Source organism: Priapulus caudatus, unplaced genomic scaffold (genome assembly GCF_000485595.1).
Source record: "Priapulus caudatus unplaced genomic scaffold, Priapulus_caudatus-5.0.1 Scaffold38, whole genome shotgun sequence".
NCBI classification, from domain to species: Eukaryota; Metazoa; Priapulida; class Priapulimorpha; order Priapulimorphida; family Priapulidae; genus Priapulus; species Priapulus caudatus.
This window is the reverse complement of record NW_014577099.1, coordinates 655875-676323: the sequence shown is the minus strand read 5'-3', so window position 1 is coordinate 676323 and position 20449 is coordinate 655875. Positions and strand designations below refer to the sequence as shown.

The following is a 20449-nucleotide window of genomic DNA, read 5'->3' as shown; positions in this document are numbered from 1 at the left end:
ATTTCCATAGTAGCTTTGTGATGTCCCAGGAAACCGCGGGCCAAAACAGACACATGGTGGCCGTGTCACATTATGCACCAACTAATCTCAGCCAACTTTCTTCCCAAACGCCTCGCCATAAGTTCTCTACCCTAATAACGCGGCGCCAACATTTGCTCTCGTTCGCCTGAGGCGTAGTACCGCAGCGCAGGGTACCGCTCCTGCAGCTGCAAATATTATAAGAAACCAATACTATGACCTAATTACTTGCAAATGCTAGCAATATAAACGTGCTTGCTTGTGCAACTCGATACACCGTGTTCTATTTTCATATATTCATGCATAAGAGAAAGTTCCGCACGGGGCGGGTCGAGAAGGAGGTCCGGTCGGTGCGATGACGTAGCATCCAAATCTGCAGCCCCTGCTCTGCTCTGCGTGAGGCCAAAGGGGCGAAGATGTGTGCAGGGTAGAGCTGCCGTTAATAACTTCGCGGGAGACGCTAAGCCTCATGGCCTTGTTTACGCCTAGAAACGAAAAATATTACTCAGATATAAATCAGTCAGATGTATAACTTTCTAGCGTTTCTGCGGCCGCAGCTAGCTTTGTGTGGTACATCCATTTTGGTAAACTATTTGCGCTACATCATGCCGCACACTGAACACAGATACCAGCTTCATATCCGCATAACCCGGCGCCGTATCAAATTGATCATAAAGTTATGTTGTTTGTAGATATAAGCTTCGAGATTGAGAGGAAATTACAGACGTGACTGTGGCGAATACAAACAGAATGTCAAGGAAAGGTCAGATGGCTTTGTCACCTTTCGGCGTCGTATACACGTGTGATGGTTTTCCGTTATGCCGCAGTGGGTATAATATATACAGTGGGGCTTTAGTAATTTATATGTAAGTATGAAACAGAGGAGTCAGATGGCGTATAAATAAATGATCTTGTTTCCAACAAAGCAGGTCCCATTAATAAAAGATCGCGCCAAACCAGCGTCAAAGCCGTTGACTGAACTTTTCACTCGCGAAATGACATCTTAGGAGACACAAAATCGCGCCTTAAATTATTTAAGAAGCGACAATTTCGAGTCGGTGTGTCTACAGCATCCTGCATTTTCCCGGTGAATAGCACCGAGAAACCGAAGATGAAAATGACTATGCGAGCTGCAGATTCAGCTTGAATAGACGTAACTGCTGTGACACATGGCAGGAAATTGAGAAAATGTAGAGTTTCATCAAGGGTTGAGCTGGCGGTTCGGATCGGTGCGGGCAGACAGACGTTCAGGTATTGATTGATTGCTGTGTACTCAGTGTCTGTAACAGCCATTGCAATCTAACATCTCAGGATGAAACCGAGGACTGCGGCTGTCTGATGCACGGACAGCGGTCCTCTGAGTTGCAAATCCCAGCTCCTCGGGGCTGGCCAAATAGAGCACAGGTTCTGAACACTTAGAGGGCGAGAGCAGCTCCGGCCAACCAGTTTATTTGTTTGAGAAGGTATAACCTCAATTCATAGCATTATAGGCTGTCGACACTTAGTGACCACTGGCGGTTTTCGTATAGGTCAAAGACACCACGTCTAATTTGACTATAATGCGTTCTGGCCTTGATTCTGTGACGACAACACCCCTCAAGTTAGCTCAACACATAAAGGCGGGGGACCATTTGCATGCCGATGTCGCGATGGCCGTTGTCATAATGGTTCGCTTAGTTATTAATTTTGTTGAACTTTTTAAGCTGGTTTCTCCCACGTTAATCGCTGGCGAGCTGGCGTTAAGCGCCATTGGATGACCACGCACTCATTGCGAATGCTCGTAAAAACGTACAAGGTGCAGCGAAAAGATACGCACGCACGCACGCACGCAGCCGCAGGCAGCCGCCATGCAAGCAATCAAGCATTACTATATATTGTGTGTGTGGTGTGGTGTGTGTGTGTTGTGTGTGTTGTGTGTGTGTGCTGTGTGTTGTGTGTGTGTGTGTGTGTGTGTGTGTGTGTGTGGTGTGGTGTGTGGTGTTGTGTGGTGTGTGTGTGTGTGTGTGTGTGTGTGTGTGTGTGTGTGGGTGTGTGTGTTTGTGTGTGTGTCACACGCACGCGCGCATATATATATATATATATATATATACATAACGATGTATAACAAGATGCAGCAACGATATGCACGAGGTCAGCGTACGTACACGCATCGTTTGCGGCGTCACGGTGTTACGTGCGTGGCGACAGACGAGCCGCTGTGTGCTGGCCCTGCTTCCGCTCGTCTCTCACGAGTTCACGCGACACGTCTGCAGACGCGCCCGCGCCCACCGTCGCTCCTCGCGCACGCAGAGTCACGACAAAAGTCTTCGATGTCAATTACGTTACAGGGCTTCCTGTACTTCAATCGACGACATCGAATCTAGCGGCACGCGTGACTTTTATGACTGCGTGCATGATCGTCGTGTCGTCTGCGTGATGGCTGCTCATTAGTTTTGTCATCAGCTGCTTCCAACCCCCGCTCGGCGGCCATGCGCATCCGCACACTGGCAGTGCCAGGCGACGATCTATCGTCGTGCGAATATCAATCGATACATCCGAGTATCGGTTGTATGGATAATCGAACCAGAAATTCACGCGGATCCGTCTAAATACAGACCCGATGTATTTCTAGCTGTAATCGACAATCGGTGTTAATTATGTAAATTGTAAAATCGGTCGATCAGATCTTGATGTGATTCGTGCCGTCCGCTGTGCGATGCTAACTGGGAATAAAGAGTCGCAAGTTTCCGTCAGTGCGATATCATTGCATATTTAACGCAATCGATGTTGCGGGAGGGATCAAAATCGGAAACATATATATAACTGTAGCAGCCATTGCGTTTATGCGGTATTAGCTTCGCTCGCTTAGCATTTGTTTTAAGAAAACAATTTTTAAACAGTGTAGTCGTAGCGTTCACCTGCTGGAAAAGAGTAGTGTTAACCTTTTAATGAGTCGCCCGAGTTAAGTGCTTTTTGCTTTCCTGCGTCCCAACGTGCTTGTTTTGTGTCATGGCTTCTCGGTCACGTGACATCCTGCTAGTTTCGCCATTAATTCTGTAACGTCTCATCAGCCGCATGGCTGTCCATTATATTTATTGCCGCTGCTCGTATCGCCTGATGTTTATTGCCTATTTTCTTAATAATGCGGAGCTGGACATAACACGAAGTGCGCCTGGTTTTCTGTCGGCGATCATCAGAGAGCGGGTGTCCGCCCCCAGCCACCTGCCGACAGTGTCGGCGTGTGTACTAACTAACGCCGCCAGCTCTGCCATCGTCTAACATCGCAGCATCATCTTGCATCATTGTAATTCATCGATAGCTGCAAAGCTGCGCGCTGTCCACTAATAGACAGAGAGGTTAATAGAAAGAGTGGCCTTTTTAGGAATTTGCCCCAGCCTTGTCGATCGAATCCTTTGATGCTTTGCTGATTTAATTAATGGATTGGTCTAGCAGGATGAACGCTGCCTGCTGCCTGCTAAATAGGCGAGTGGAAATGGAGGATGAATGCACAACAGAAATCTTTATGAATCCCGCTCCATTTGTATGCATCCACTGTGCGCGGCGTTGGCAATAATTAACCAGCGGGTCATAAGATGTAATTCATGAATAATATCATTTCTGACTCGGAAATGGAATCTGACGTACACAGACTCGAACTTAGCGGGGCTATTAAATCGGATGTGTGCTCGCCGAAGAGGGGGGACCTCCCGGCGAGGGTGAGTCTGTCGCCGTACACGAGACAGGCGGGCTAGAGCGAGCTAGCCTCTTCCCGCTCACTGCGAGATCGAGGCCGTACTTTTCAATTTTCCACGTCCTAAAAATCGTCTGAAGTGCTTCGCCGCGATCCCGTCTCAGCCGCTCATCCATTTATGACTTCTTCCGTTCCCCCACGCAGTCCTCGGAGGCAGCGCAGTCGAATCATGGATCGAGTAAGGAACCGCACAGAACAAGATATTTCCAATTATTATTCTGGGTGGCTCGCCTTGCCTCGCGAAGATGGACCTAAATGAGTTTAATTGCTAGTCGGCTGATGTAGAATTACCCATTTTCACATCGCAGTGACATGCCGTTATAGGATTTTACTGTCTGCCATGGAGTAGTGGCATTTTCTGCCGTCGCAAATTAGCAATATCGGGAATAAAGACAAGAGAAGCACGTTCGAGCGGGCGACGGGAAGTTGCGGGTAGAAATATAATGCGACCCGATAAAGTGGCAGACTACTCGCTAGTGAAGAAACCAATACAGGCCGAGGAAATTACATCGAAAATGCGGAAGCGATGGAGGGGAAAAGTGAAGGCAGCGGGAAGGAAAGGGAAAAAGAGCAAGACAGGATAGCATTGAAATGGAAAACCGGGGGCTGTGGCCGCCTATGAACGTGGGGTGTACGCACCGCGGCTGCAAAGTAACGAGAGGGAGAGAAAAAAGATTCGAGAGCGCAATACACGCGAAACGGAGTCGTTCCATTAAAACTGCGTATAGAAGTGGGGAATATTGCGCATACACAGTTATTTAATCTAGCAAATGTAATACGCCAACGGTTAAACGCATAAAACGTCGTGACGGCAGATAACAATGCTCGGCAGAGAGTAAATATCGCTCGCTGTGCCGGCACTGCTCGAAATTGCTGCGCTCGCTCCCCGATTTGTTTGTCTCAACAGTCGAACTCGCTATGCTCGAGTCTCTGATTGGCAAAGTTAATTGCCTGATTCATCGGCGGCCTTGGCGATCATCATGCATTCTAGCCTTGTCTTGCCTTTATTCTTCAGTCACCCTTTCATTTCCGAAATTGATTCCTGCCAATCAGTTGCTGTGCGCTTTTCGCTCTTGTCAAATCGCTCGTGTTACATGCTCGCGTTGCGTTCCAATAGGTAAAGTCCCTTTCTTCGGCTCTCTTGACTTGTAAAGCGCAGCCGCTAGCCGACCGACATGTCCCGGTTGTTTAGCCGTTCTTTCGCCTGTCGATAGTTTGTTGTAAATGGAGTCGCCGGTGTAGCGCAGTTGACCCGAGTGTCATGGTAACAAAAGCGGAGGCAAATGGCAGTGAAAGACGAGCGATTTAGTGATTATCTCCGGGCTACCGTGTACTTGCTCGCCATTACTCGCCGTTAAAGCTGGCTTGTGCTGCTATTACGGGGCCGAGAGAGCGCCGATCAAAACATGTGCGCTGCTACACTAGCCGGCTCGATTGCGTAAAAATCATAATCGTATAGCGGCGGACAGAGCGAAGCAGCACTGAGGCATACCGGGCATATCTGCACGCAGGCCTTCTGCAGGTATTTCGGCAATGAGCGCACGGACAGCGATTTCTCGGGCCGCGGGCCACGTTTTCCCTACAAAGACATAATGCCCATACGCGTGCTCGCTCAAGCGCGAACCCATTATAAGTCTTGTCATCTCTCATTTTTCTAGCTGCAGATGATATTTAGATGTTTCGCGATACATTTTCAGCTGTTCACTGCAGGTGTACTTGCTTGTCGGCACACACCTCGGGTGGCACTCGAAGCTACGGGAGAGCAGCTAGCACACGGATTACGGCAATTCGTGCGGGGCTACTTAGCTCTGGATTCCTCCGCTGTGCCAACACATAAGCGACACCCCCTCCCCCCATACACCTCCCGCACAAAATCACCTTATCGCGCGCGCCGTTCAACTACTTTTACGTCAAACGTTTATTAGAAATGCACACAGCGGGGTATATATGCGCGTATGGATTTCTGTTTGCCTTTAACATCTTGAAATCTGCGGAACAGAGGATCTGTTTCGAATCTCTAACGATGATCGATGATGCCGTGCGAGAGCCATATCCATTATCGGCGATGCCAGCGCGCCAATTACGACGTTACTCCGTGTTATGATTCATAAGTGATTCACGGAGTTATGAAAGTTGATGGATCGCGGGTTGCTCGCAAGCAGGTGCTGCGTGCGCGCGCGCGCGAGTAGTATAGGATGCATGTGATTTGAGCACGGAAGTCCCTGCGGTCTTCGCAGTGCCGCACATGCCTCGCCATCGGTGCCAGCCGAGCGAACGGCTGGCGATCGTCGGATCGCCTGTCGCTCCCTCCCGCTCGTTGTCAGCTGTATATTTTTGTACAAACTTTTCTCTGTTTATAGGCGCCCGTAAAAGTTTTATGGCGCGCCGTGGAATTTGGCAGCATTCATAATTCATAATATACTGCATCCTGCAGCCCCTGGGCCAGGGTCGGCCTGCAATGTTCTCTATAGAATTTCGGGGCGGATCGGAGCTGGTGCCATCGTGTTTGGTCAGTAATAGCAGTCGGCAAACAACCGGCTCGTTTATTATGCTCCAATATTTAATCTATTTTTGAAGGCAAACACAAGAACCCACATAACACGGAGAAAGTGGCAGCGAGCTTATGCGGCTGCAGAAAGTGGCGTGTATACCTTGCATTTATATGTATGTGCGGCGGTGACTGTTTTCTTTGTCGTCAAGCTCCGATGACTATTTTTGAACATGCATGTTCATATTTTGCTATAAAGGCCAGGTATGCGTCGGCACAGGCGCACCTCATAACTGGGATTGTTATTCTTGCCGATGCTCTATCGCGGGGCAAACGAGAAATAATAATGGCTTTACTTGTCGCAGGTGAGGTTTGTATGCTCTGCGTATATATGACGAACCATTCACGTTGTGGAAGCAAAATCGGGCGACGGGTAGCTAGCATACGTGGTACGAATATAGTCATATTTCTATTCGATCGTAGATTTTCAGCTCGTACCACAGCTCCGACGTATAGCCGGTACAAAATACCTAATCAACCTAATTCAGCGTGTTTGCGAACGTGAGGTTCTCTATAGGTGGTAACCAGGTTGGATAAAATTCCGACGTGAAGTAGGGAGAGGGACTGGCGAACACATTTTATACCCACGATCTGTAATTATTCATCAGATCACACACACACACATCTGCGCAGAAGCGTGGCCATTCCACGAGGCTTATTCTGGAGACCAAAGTAGCAGAGCATTGTCCGCTGTCGTTTCGCCACGAAAAGGGCACACATATGTACAGTATGCACATGCGATTGAGGAATTTCTTTGAGAAGTTAGCAGAACTGACAAGTCGGTTTGCCCCGCGGCTGGCCCTGTAAGCGCGTTGTTGGTCACTGACAACAAGTTATAAATATAGTTTCTCACAAGTATGTAGCAGAAATACATCGCCGTCATGCCGCGTGCATTAACGTGTTGAAATGCCAGTTGGTCTAAATAAACTTATCAGATGTCATTTTCTCTGCCGTCTACCCGAATATGATACACAAATCCGCCACTCCTGTTTACCCTAGTCATATCATGCCTGCAGGACACTACCGAACCCGGCGTGTTGCAAATCTGGAAAAACCTTTAGCGCCGCAACGCTGTAGGCCGTCATTTCTCAACTTCAGCGGCAATAAACAGAGCTGCAAAGATACACCCCGCATGATTTCGCCACAACTGAGACATCAAGATTCAATGATCTCACTCTATGTAAGAAGTTTATTGCGAGATTGCGGGCGAGAAACGATATTCATTTAAATTTTATGGGGACATTAACGTATTTTTATCGAATATTAATGGATCTTTTCTGTGCGGCGCAACTGCTGCCGTTTTATGGCGGAGTAAGATGAATGGCACCGGGAAGTGCTTTGTTGACTACCTTCTAATAACGACAGTCTTTCTGAAAAGAGGGCCACGCATAGTTTTATTTTATTTAAGGAAATGGGGATTGGCTTTTTACGCGCCACTGAGAAGTCACGGCTGAACTCACGATTCAATCATAAAAATGTTTTTCAAATATCTTAAGAGGATGTTTGCATAGAGGCGCATTCGGCTGGGAACGGCCTATGCCCAATTGCATACAAGAAATCTCGGCTATTCCTTTGTTGGAATGCCAGCTCTCCGTATTCTGCTCAGTCAAGAGCAATCAGTGTATTTCCATTCGCCTGATTATTTCTGACGTTTCGAAAGGAGCTTTCATAAAAGTGCTTAACGCCACTAAACGTTGGAATTCCTCTAGACGCGCAACTGGTTGATATGCCATTTATCGTATTGTACAGATCGCATGAACGCACCGAATCTTATTCAAGCCAGTGTGATACAAAGTATGTTACTGTTTATTGTTACACCCTGCACGGCCTTACAGCACGTGTGCGTATTTTTTTGTTATCGCGCCCTTCTTTTTAATAACAAGAAGGGCGCGATAACAACAAAAAAGATGACGCATCTAACTAGATACAAGAACACATAATATGTATCTAGTTAGATACATCATCATCCGCATTAAATCATCTTATGCTACAATTGTACCGATGTGTAAACGTAACTGTAGGTCGATGGAAGGATGGATGGATAGATGGATAGATGGATAAATGGATAACTGGATGGATGGATAAATGGAACGATGGATCGATGAATGGATAATTGGATGGATGGATGGATTGATGGATGGATGGATGGATGGATGGATGGATGGATGGATGGATGGATGGATGGATGGATGGATGGATGGATGGATGGACGGACGGACGGACGGACGGACGGACGGACGGATGGACGGACGGACGGACTAACGGACGGACGGACGGACGGACGGACGATGAACAGATGGATTCGAGTTGTACCTTTTACTCAGCTGGGTAAAGTACGTAAGCGGCTGCTCGCATTTCGCTTTTTTTATTGACTTCGTGATCACCTGATCCTCTGCAAAATAGTATGCTTTTAACTAGATAGACGTTTGTACTACTCAAAATTCACCCCTGCTCCGTACAGTTTGTCCCATAATTTTAAACGTTTTCACGAAAGGGCAAACGTGCCCTACGTGCGCCCTTGTGGCGCATTCTCGTATAAGTAATACTAGAGTGTGTATATCTATACAAATTCGCATTTCGTTTCATCGTCGTGTTTAAATCGAACCCCACCAGGTGGGTGATTGTTGCGCTTCTGTGTTAATCCTTCATTGTGTAGTCGTACGCTGATCAAACGAACAAAAAGACGCCCGGGATCGAATACGTTGATACCGTCGATAATCCGTGTGAATTATGCGTGCGTGAGGCACAGCATGCACCACACTACTGTTCGTGATACCGATGTCGTCATCACGTCGAATTGTCGAGGGGACTAGGCTGACGATGACTGCTACGATGTTAGCCGGGGATTCATATCCCTGTCATAACCATCATCTGTCCCTATATACATTTAATGTTCGAAGCTATAGTAGAAAGGCCTACTTAGAATTTACGCTAGTTCTCCTCCCCAGCGAACAGCAAGGATTTAGTTGGTGTTGTGTTCGCGCACTGTGTTACCGCGCACGGTGCAGGAGAGTCACTCGATTCATCGCTGACTGGACAGAAGCTCAGATAATCGCGCTTTCTCCGCCGCGTGTAGGTGTGGCAGATTATAATTATATTGCGACAAGAAGACAAAAATTACTGCTTACTTATCGGAAAGGGAGAAAAATTGTTCTGCTAGCTAAAGCAGCTAATGGCCCCATAATGTCTTCTAAGTACGACCCGCAGGCTTTTGCTGACGTTGATTACCCTCCAGGGTTTAGCTGCTAAGAGCGCTTAAGAGAGAGAACATGTCATCGCATCCAGTGCATCTCGCATTCTTTCGCCTTTCTGCTGTGGCCATAGGTCACCGAAAACGACTCCCCGCAGGTTAACCCGGGGCTGATATTCAGAGCGTATAAAACTCCGCACTGTTTCACGGCGCAGCGTAAGAGTGAATTAACAATTTATCAGGACGTGTCCGACGACATCCGCGTGGTGAAATCTAATAAGGCGTACGTGTTGGTATCTTATATGGTTTCCGGATATGAATAAAGACTGGTGTGGTGACGTGGCGTGTGGCACGGCAGGCACTCAGTAAACGAGCTTTATGAACTAAGCTGCCTTGCGCATCGCCACCCTTCCTTACGCGGTTGATTACCCATGCACCCTATCTTCCCGCATGCCGCTGATTAATATTGCACCATGCCTTCACCCCGTGCCCCTGACTAACCATGCACTATTCCCCCCACACATGTTCCTGATTAATATTACACCCTGCCCTCACCACTTGTGCCCGAGTAACATCGTATCCTACTATTCCCTGGGATCCAGACTACCTATGCAACCCACATTATCACATACCCCCTACGAACCATGCACAAACACAAGTTCGCATGCTATAGGCTAAACATGTAGCATCAATCATGGGTCCTCATGCTCCTGGAAAACCATGTAGCTCACACTTCCCCCATGCCCCCAACTAATCATGTTCCACATACCTCTCCTTAACCATTCATCCAAATCTTGCCTCTGTCCTTGACTATATATATGTATCCCACACTCCCCCATGCCCTGACCAAGTGTGCATCTCACACTTCTCCCATGCCCATAACCAATCTTATACCTTACAAGTTATACAGTCCCCATGTTCCTGAATAACTATATACTCTACACTACTCCTATGCACCCGGTACCTACCTTGCTTCTGAATAACCGTGATATCCGGATCCCCCCGCGCAATGTTATTTTACAATTCTCATGTATCCCAACCCTTCGCAATACGATTGGCTATATATGAACACCAACCCTTGTGACTAAGTGTATTGCTCCTACCTAACGACGAGCCCCACCCTCTACCTGTCCTTGATTCACAATGCAGCCTACTCGATCTTCATACCTCAAAATGTCAACTATATAGCAAAACAAAATGTAAACTGGCTACTGTAGACTTGCTCGCTAGTTAAGTGAGATATGTCGTGGAGGTGTCCTACTCAAGTTTCACAGTCGACAAGAATTTTTACGCCACTTCGGAAATCGTTTTTAAATAAGGGGACGACAGTTTTAGGTTGGTGACATTGTCATTATCGTGTGCCCGAGATATGTGATACAGATAGCAAGGGACAGTAACTTTTCGAATATAGTCCTCGGATCTCTCAGGGTCCACGAGCACAATGAGCGTCAAAAGAAGGCGTAATTGTACGCCGATGCAATTAGACGTATTCTAAACTCACAAAACTGCATTCTTCTCGGTTTTCCTGCATAGATGAATCGATGCATTAACAAGCAGACCTGGTGTCTGTGCGAAGCGCCTGTCATCTGATTTATGGCTGTAACGGCCGGTTAGCGACTTACTATAAACTGCTTTGGCTAGCCGGTGTCCGAACTGATAAAGTTAAATGAACTTGCTTTACTATAGCTGCAGACCAGCCAAGCAAGCATGAGCCATACAATTTCGCTGATCCGTACAGATTGGTTCTACAGATGGTGGAATCTTTATTGGCACGAATTTTAAACGTGACCTACTTTCTGGTAACAGAAGCTGCGGTTAGTATCCACTTTCGTGATAGTCTTCGGCAATAAACGTCAGCAGATTTCTAAACATGCAGCATGCATAAGGTATTTGTATCGGGAGCTTAGACGGGGTGGGATATTTATTGCAAACACGAAAACAGGGCCAGCGTAGACAAACGCATTGCGCAGTAGCAAACAGCAACTCCTACCCCCTGACCTCACGCACGAGACCTTTGTTCATGACCACGGTTAGCAAAACCAGTCGGCATTTTTGTACAAAATGTGTTGTCCGCGTTAATCTTCGGGCAGATAGAAGGTGTGCGCATGTGACTTCTAAGTTGAAACGACGCGTATTTTTATATTGTTATAACCTATAGCATTTTTATTACGCTTGTGCAATTCGACTTGACGGTCGACAACGAAAGATGGGACATCCATCAGTCATACGTTGGTTAAGACTTTCTGAAGTTTGCCTGGAGGCGATTGAAAAAAGCCCATCGCTTTTTATGACAGACAAGTGGTTTAAAACTTCAGCATGTGCGATATGTTCCTTCTACGCGTGTATAATGGAGACAACATGGCGAATCGCTCGTGTGTAACAATCGTCAGGGTTTACTTCACCTTCGGCGAAGTAAATGGTTAAATGAAGATTGATGCAGATTTTGCTTTTGGTCGGGATCTTTCCTCGCTACATAGTCAGGTCGGGGCGCTCTCCACACAAAGCAAGTCTGTACCGTCAAGTTCGCTTCAAGATAGATCTCTTGATTTCAATATTATTTCACCCGACGCATACCCGCGCAGCTTTAGCGATTCAAGCGTGTGACGCTAAATCACAACTTATTGTTGTCATATTTATTAAATGCGTAATATTTCTACCGACGACGTAGCGTAATTTTCACGATAGTTTTACATGACGATGGTGATGCGTTACCACACTATAATAGCATGGCATAGCAATTGCGGCCTATCGGCAGACGGTTAACCCTACTCACAAATCATATCACATTCACCATCGCCCGCTTCTAACAATTATTCAGAGGCGACAGCTTGTGAAGACTGAACGCTTTGAGCTATTGCCTACTTCAAGCGTGCGACAATGGACAGCAATAGCGTGTGAACTGATATGAACCGGCTGCGGTTTAAGCGTCATATACCTCATACGGGTCTATAAAATTAATAGAGCTCGCAATATTGGGGGTTCGCGTGCACTGTTAGTGCATGCACGCGGCGAACAACTGGTTTCACGGACTGAGACTTTAGAATATCTCTATACTGTTATACACGCTGACTACGACCTAATACGCATACTGTGACGTATGCGACCAAGTCACCATTTTTTCGGTGTAACGCAATGAAGTGCGTAACAAGCAAGGTGCGCTTGTTATAGGCACGTGTCTATAGCGGCCGTATTTACGACGTGATCCGTTTCATTTCATTAACGGTTACTAACACCTGCCCCTTATTGCGCGTGTATCTCAGGTACGAAATGCAGTAGAGTACGAGTTGATCAAAGTACTTTCAAAAAATTTCAATGACTACAAAATGCGCGTATGCGTGTTCTGCCAAGCGGGAGAATAGCTGGCAATGCCCGCCAGGCCTTTGATTAAAAAAACTTTCGTATTCGTAATATAATGGAATCACTTGAGGTTCAAAGAAACTCTGATTTAACTGTTTGAAGCACGGGTATGGAATACTGCATTTAAAATGGCCTGTTTGAGGACAAACAACCTTGTTATACATTAAATATGTGTGGCAGGTTATTACAGAAATGCGGTGAATTCGCATTTGAATATCAATGTTCATTGAAAACGTGTAGTTAGTCACTGGGGTGGTCTTCGATCTAAATTCATCCACTGATCTCACACGCCATATTGCTTCCATATAGTTGTTTACCCTCAACATACTTGTACCGATCTAGAAGATAATGTGTCTGCATTGCAGTTGGGCGCGAAATATAAACAACCTTCATAACGTGGTCAACTCCGCTTGCTACAACGTTCGTGCTAGCGAGCTATTAAAAGAATATTTTAGCTAAACCTGATCGGGTCAATCACTTTTGGGCTGCAAGCCAAGGTCGAAACCTCCCAACTGTAATCTTTAAAATGGTCTGAAATAGACAGATAGATAGATGGGCATCACTGCACCCGGTTCTCCGGTTTCGCAGAAATTATTTTCAGCTGCTGCTGCATCACGCTTGCGGGGAGCTGCTAAAAACGTGCATATCTAGGGCAAGCTCTGCAAAAATGTTACAATTCCATAACATGCGGCATTGCTGACGAAGCGTCCGAGTTTCAAATCTCATTCCTGCTCCTTCTCTCCCCTTCTCGCTCGTCTCTCCTTTCTATCCTGTTTCGCGATCCTATCTCCCCTATCTCCTCCCTCTTATACCTGTCATGCTGTTTGTATACGTCGCTCTATCTTTCATACGTTTTCTTGATCGTTTACTGTCCTAGATTTCCCCGCTCTCTCTCACACACTGTGTGCGCGCGTGCGCGTGCGTGCGTTTCTCTGGCCGCCTCCTTTCCTTTTATTCCTCTTTCTTTGTAAATCTCACGCTCTTTGTCTCTCTTTTTCTCTCCCGCAATATATATATATATATATAGACGGTACAATAAATGAGCACACACGCGAAAAAGATATGTGTACCTGTGTATGTATGCATATATATAATTTTATACATGTCTTTTTCGCGTACGTGCTTTCATTCCTTTGCTATTTTGCTCTCTCTCTCTCTCGCTCTCTCTCTCGCTCTCTCTCCCTCCCTCTCTTTCTCTCTCTCCCTGCCTCTCTCTCTCTCTCTCTCTCTCTCTCTCTCTCTCTCTCTCTCTCTCTCTTTCTCTCTCTCTCTCTCTCTCTGTTTTTATGTGCATATCTCGCACTGATTTTATTTCTACAAGCCGCTCTAGCTCTTTATCTACCGACCAGTAGCGCGCGCACGTGTGGCTCCTCCAAGCAAAACGAGCGCATTACGCGCGTGTCTACACGTTACGCATATCGGAACAGTGTGTCGCTCGCGAGTGAAGTGTTAAGCGAGAAGAGAGATAACAAAACGAGATAACGTAATCTGCAGCGTTCTGCTCAATAAAGGTGCAGCAATCTGACACGATATCGCCGGTGGTACGTGCAAAAAATATTAGTGATATTCTGAATGCACTTCGAAATCATTCCGATAGCCTGGGAATAGAGTTCGGCGCGTTGTATTGTGTTCGCGGGCGAACATTTTGTGCAAAGCTAACAAATACGAGTTGGTAGCCATGCCCATGTATGCGAGCTCAGCGTAAATATTCTATGGTCAGGGCGGTCGCCCTTACATATTTGCAAATATTTTCAGTAGATCGCGGGCTATTATTTTTTCAGCTCATAATTCAGTCAACCTGTTTCCTCTCCGCGTTTTCCCCCTAAGAGGAATTGCAATTATTTTTATAGGTGTTTGTTCAACTACGATCAGTATTCTTTTATGAACGCAGTAAGGGGGGATCCTATTGGCATTTTTCCAGAAAAAAGTTTCCTCTGTAGTTTTCTGAAAAGGAAACGAAATCATATTCTGTTATGACTAATGTTTTCTGTCCCCGACGCTGCTCTTGTGATAGCAAACGAATATTTGGGGGGGAAGTGATAGCGGAATTCGGCGAAATTTCGGTTGACAGTGTTGTTAAGATAACAGATACTATCATGTTTGTACAATTTTGCAAGGGTATTGTATTCGCACGTGCGACATTCAGACGCCTGATTTTTCTCTGCTATTCTCTCCGCAGGTTTTGGAACGGGGACAAACAGCTGTGGCGAAGATGAGAGCGAAGGCAACGACGCTCACGTCTGCGGAAAATGCAACGCGGAGTTCTTCGGTCTGTCGAACTTCCTGCAACACAAGAAGTCGTGCTCCCGCAAGAGACTGGTGCTAATCCCCGACGACAGTGGACAGCTGCCTACCGAGGGCGCATACGAGTCACAGACGGACCTCCTAAAGGACACCAGCGGTGACACCGACTCCATGGACGCAGCTGAAGACAGCCAGTACGAGTGCGACTTCCGATCAAAGACGCTGTCCGATCTACCTCACGTGTTTTCGCAGTTTAAGTTGCTGCCCGACACGGCAAGCCTCGTTGTTGAGAGCATGAAGAACACGAAAGTGGCCGTGGCGCAGTTCGCCGCCAACAACTTTCCGCCGTCGGATCTGACAAATCTCTACCAGACGCTCGACTCACTGCAGCAGCATCAGCTGCTACAGCTTCAACTTCTACAGCAGCTGCAGGCCCAGCTTGGCGTGATGCCCCCGCCCAGCATGCCTCCCCTGACGCCCATCTCTAGCAGCGTCACCAGCACAGGCAATGTGACGAGCGCGATGCGAGGGGGCACTGCCGTCGTCTCGACGCCCACCAGTGCAATCGCAACACCTCTAGTGAGCAGCTTAGTGCCACTGTCGTCAACAGCAGAACGCTCGGCGGTGGGAAAGAAAGACAGCAAGCCGACTAGCGCCAGCTCAAGTCCCCCGCCGCCGTACAGCGCCAATCAAACGTCAACCTCCCAGACGCCAACGACGTCTACCTCAGTGCTTCCACCGAGATTGCCTGGTGCTTTAGAACTGTTAGCGCAAACGGCAGCCGGAGTAATCCCCAGCGCAGGTCCTGGAGATCGAAACAATCTGAATCCGTTTGATAGGAAAACAGACGACCCATTCTTGCGACGCCGCTGCGGTTACTGTGGTAAGGCCTTTGGGAGTGAAAGCGCCCTGCAGATCCACCTTCGCTCGCACACCGGGGAGAGGCCGTTTAAATGCAACATCTGCGGCAGTCGCTTCACCACGAAGGGCAACTTGAAGGTTCACTTCCAGCGCCATCGCGCCAGGTATCCCCACATACCCATGAATCCTCACCCTATACCCGAATATTTGGACCGCATCACGTCCGCCGCACCCATATTACCTCACATGCCACCACTGTTTACATCTCGGCACCTGCCTCTACCTCTGATGGCCAACTTTCCTCACTTGCCAACTACCTCTTCCATGCTTCCCCTCCCTCAACTCGCACTGCCTCCCTGCAGTTCTACAGGGTCGCAAAGGGAAACTTCGCCAAGGGAACTACTTGAAATGGATTCACTGGAGAGAAGCTCTGCTAGAGAGAATGATGCGTTCGAAAGAGGCATGCCCCGAGATGGCAAGTATGGGCCACGCGATGACTACAGCCCTGGATCGCCGTTCACTGAAGAACAGCAGTCCGAAGATGAAAACAGCAACGATGCGCGAGTAGTTATGGAGGCAATCGAATCTATGGAGGCAGAGGAAATGGGAGAGATGGACGGAAATTCGTCGGAGCCTCCAACTCCGGGCACTCCCGTCAGCTCTAGCATGGCGAACTCGCAGCAGCTCGAGAGCAAACAGCCAGTGCAGAAGCCGCTCAGCGTGAACACGGACTACAACAGCGAAACCGCCGTCGCAGAGATCATCAGCCCGAGCAAGTTCGCAAGCGGCGACCTCGAAGAGTACATGGAGGTGAACCGAACTCCGGAGACATCCAAGTTGCAGCAGCTCGTCAACAACATCGAGCAGAAGACGATCGTCGAGCCGAACAAGTGCATCGTCTGCAATCGCGTGCTCAGCTGCAGGAGCTCGCTGAACATGCACTACCGCACGCACACCGGCGAGAGGCCGTTCAAATGTCGCATCTGCTCGCGCGGTTTCACGACCAAGGGCAACCTGAAGACGCACATGGGCGTGCATCGCATCCGACTACCCGGGCAGGTGCTGCACGACTGCCCCGTCTGTCACAGGCAGTTCAGTAACCAGATCGTGCTGCAGCAGCACATTCGCATGCACACGAAGGGTCAGCCGATGGACCTCGACATGGAGGACGAAATGTTCGACGACGACATGATGCTTGGTGACAGCCTGTACGGCGACAGCATGGACAGCGCCTCCGACACGGCAGAGATGCAGCACCTGCGAGCATCTCCGCGCCAGCTCGCCCTCTTCGAGCAGCAGGAATCGCGTGCTGATTTCCAACATTCCGACGAACCTCAAGCAGAGGACAAGATCTCTGTCTCATCTACCTCAGACAACCACATCCACAGCAGCAACGAAAAGGACGAGCACAAAATTTATAAAGAGGACCCGGGCGATCTCACCAATGCACGTTCGCCAAGTGAGGGCTCTCTGCCCCCTAGCAGTGAGGGCTCACTCACGTGTGAGCTAGACCAGGGCATTGCTAAAGATCTACCAGCATCTTGCCACCCATCTGGGGGTGACATTAAGTCTGAGATGTTTGATGGCAGTCCCGAGCGGCATAATGGAAATCTTCCGATGATAAGGCCTCCTGGCGGCTCTGGAGAGAATGGCGTTTTGGACTTAAGCACCAACCGCGACACATGCATTATGACGCCTACTTGCCGTATCTGCTTCAAGCAGGTGCACTCGCACAGTGAGCTCGCAATCCACATGCGCGTGCACGGCGTCGACAAGAGCTACAGATGTGAGGTGTGCGAGCGCTCGTTCCTCAGCAGAGACAACCTCAAGCAGCACATGTTAACGCACAAGATTCGCGACCTGCCTCCGCAGGCGTTCACGTCGGGATGCGAGAAGAAGGGCGGCGCCGCCGGCGACTACATGGACGACCGCGAGCAGATGGGCGCCCCCGTCACGTCAAGGCCGCCCAGCTCGCCGGGGCGTCTCACCGACTCGCGGCACCAATGCCAGGTATGCCTGAAGCACTTCAGCAGCAGCTCGGCCGTGCAGATTCACATGCGCACGCACACGGGCGAGAAGCCGTTCAAGTGCAACGTGTGCGGCAAGGCGTTCACGACGAAGGGCAACCTCAAGGTTCACATGGGCACGCACATGTGGAACAACACCTCGCGACGTGGCCGCCGCATGTCGTTCGATCGGCCGCTGCCAAGCCCTGTCGATGCGGCCCGCATGATGAACAGCCTCGCTCGCGCCCCGCCGCCCGAGAATCTCTTCTTTCCCTTCGCTACCTCCTTTACAAATGGCCTGACACCAAAGATGGGAGACGCTCCCATGTTTCGCGGCCTAAGCAGAACCTCGCCTCCGGCGATCACTGCTTCGGCGACCACGGGTTCCAGCCCGCCGTCGTCGATGATCGATATCAAGAGAGAGGTGCAGGTGAGGTCATGCAGCCCCGAACGACCGTTTGGCGGCGATGACATGCCGAGGGTTCCGGGGATGTGGCTATGGAGCACGACGTGTAAAGTATGCAACAAGGAGTGTAACACTCCCGCCGGATTGTTCGCGCACGTGACGACCGAGCACAGCCTAGATTCAGCTGTCACTGCTACCTCTGTTTGACGCTTACTACCTCCAGTTTAGCTTAGCGCATTGGTGTTGTCGCATATTCGTTAGCTGCAAATTGTATCGATCACAAGCTGCTGCATTTGGTATGCATATGAAGGGTGGCTTCATTCAATGGGGCGCGAGAGTGACTGGGCTGCTACATACTGCTTCAAGGCGACATGTGATACACTGGAGTGATGATCACGCAGTGGTAGCTTCGATCACTTATGGCGGCCAGTGTATGGTGCTCAATCTCAGGTGTAAAGATAAGATGTCAAAATGCAATTTGTTTAGTGCATGATAGGGCGTGCTCTGCTTTGACGCTATATTATATTATATTATATCAACGATTAACAGGATTAGGGCATTGCGTAACTTCACAGGTGCATTTATAATGAAAGTGTAAGACTAAATTCTATCGCATTAAGGCTTAGTAATATCATGTAACTTGTGGCTGTGAGCCATACTGTGTGTAAGTAACGTGCAGAGTCTCTGTTCGTAGCATGGCTTTAAGACTTATTGCTTATAGCATTACGCGTAAACATTAACGGTGAAGTGTACGCTAACCTTCGATGGTCTATTGATCTTTCTGCTATTACTAACTAATATGTAACATTGTCTCGAGAAGTATGTGTGATGTAAGCTTTAGTGAACTTGCATGGCAAGCTTTCTCGGCTTATTCGAAATGGTTTATTCAATATACGTATAGCTACCATCAATTTAACACAGTAGCTTTAATTTCGTCGATATTATATTTGATTTTGTTTAGTTAAGAATATTTGTTTTACTTATTTGTGTTGTACATACTACTACATATTATATATTAAGCTGTACATGTGTTTTGAGTCTACTAGTTAAGAGCCTTTACAGTATTTGTCTTCGTTATTTTGGCCTCGGCTTACCTCAGGGTTCTCCCCGTGTCCTGTGTGCTGGGCTAGTGGGTGGCATGCCAATACGGGGTATGTAATATAGCTTTGTGCCCCCTGCTGGCTCTACACACAGCACGCTATTAGCTTATAGCTCGAACATCACTCTGTCGAACCAAATGTATCATGAATTCCTTCGTTTGCTTATTCTTTTGTAGAAGCATTCTGTCATTGACGTATAATTCAGTTGAGGTATACTCCCACGACGCGAAATGTAAGGTACACTATACAATCAAAAGCTGTTGTTGTTCATGTATGTATTTTATGGTGTATACTCTGATGTGCGGTGTAAGAAAATACGCTGGCGCGGTGTAAGCAGGTAAACGTTATAATGTGTATTTTAGAGGACGCGGCTGTTATGCGAACGCAATATCTCACTCCCGCGCATGACCAGTTATTAGACCCGTCTCGCAACGATCATATCTGCATCTGTTACATTTTGCGGCGTGATCGTGTATTAATTTCGACTTAATCGAGATTCCCTCGTGGCAAACAGTCGATAACACAGAGACGATGGAAACGAAGGCGCTTTGAATCAGACGAGCAGCAGTAAAGTGGGAGCGCCTGAGCGTCGGCGATGGATGGCGCTCTATCTTTAGCACGGACGCGAGGCTCCGATACGCAGAGGAGACGACTGCCCGATTGTACCGCACCGCGCACCTACTTTGTAAATCAATCAGTCGTCATTAGGCTACAGAACAGCTCTTGAAACCATCGTATAAGGACTAATAATGAGCACAATGGCGATCTTCGGTTTTCGTCTGCGAGCTGACCCTGCAGCGAAATGAGAAGGACAGTCTGCGACGATTATTCTGTTTGCCAAAAGTGACAAGCCGTGTTTTACACGCACCCGTTCTCGTATCGTATCATGTTGACCATACCACTTGAAACGTGGGTTCTTGACTCCATAATACTCGCTGTTGTCGCCTCTACTCCAGCAGGCAAAACACGACGTGCGTTTTATAGAACAT

The 20449-nt window shown here is 48.1% G+C and overlaps 1 protein-coding gene across 2 annotated transcripts in view; it reads left to right on the top strand.

Annotated features, from left to right (window-relative positions):
* LOC106819104 (homeotic protein spalt-major-like) overlaps nucleotides 1–20014 on the top strand; it is a 55824-nt gene extending 35810 nt beyond the window's left edge. For both annotated transcript variants that reach the window (XM_014823778.1, XM_014823770.1), the window contains exon 2: nucleotides 15023–20014. In XM_014823778.1, the coding sequence (XP_014679264.1) occupies nucleotides 15023–18567 (3545 nt within the window). In that variant the 3' untranslated portion in view covers nucleotides 18568–20014. The remainder of the gene's footprint in view (nucleotides 1–15022) is intronic.
* The last annotated feature ends 435 nt before the right edge of the window (nucleotides 20015–20449 follow it).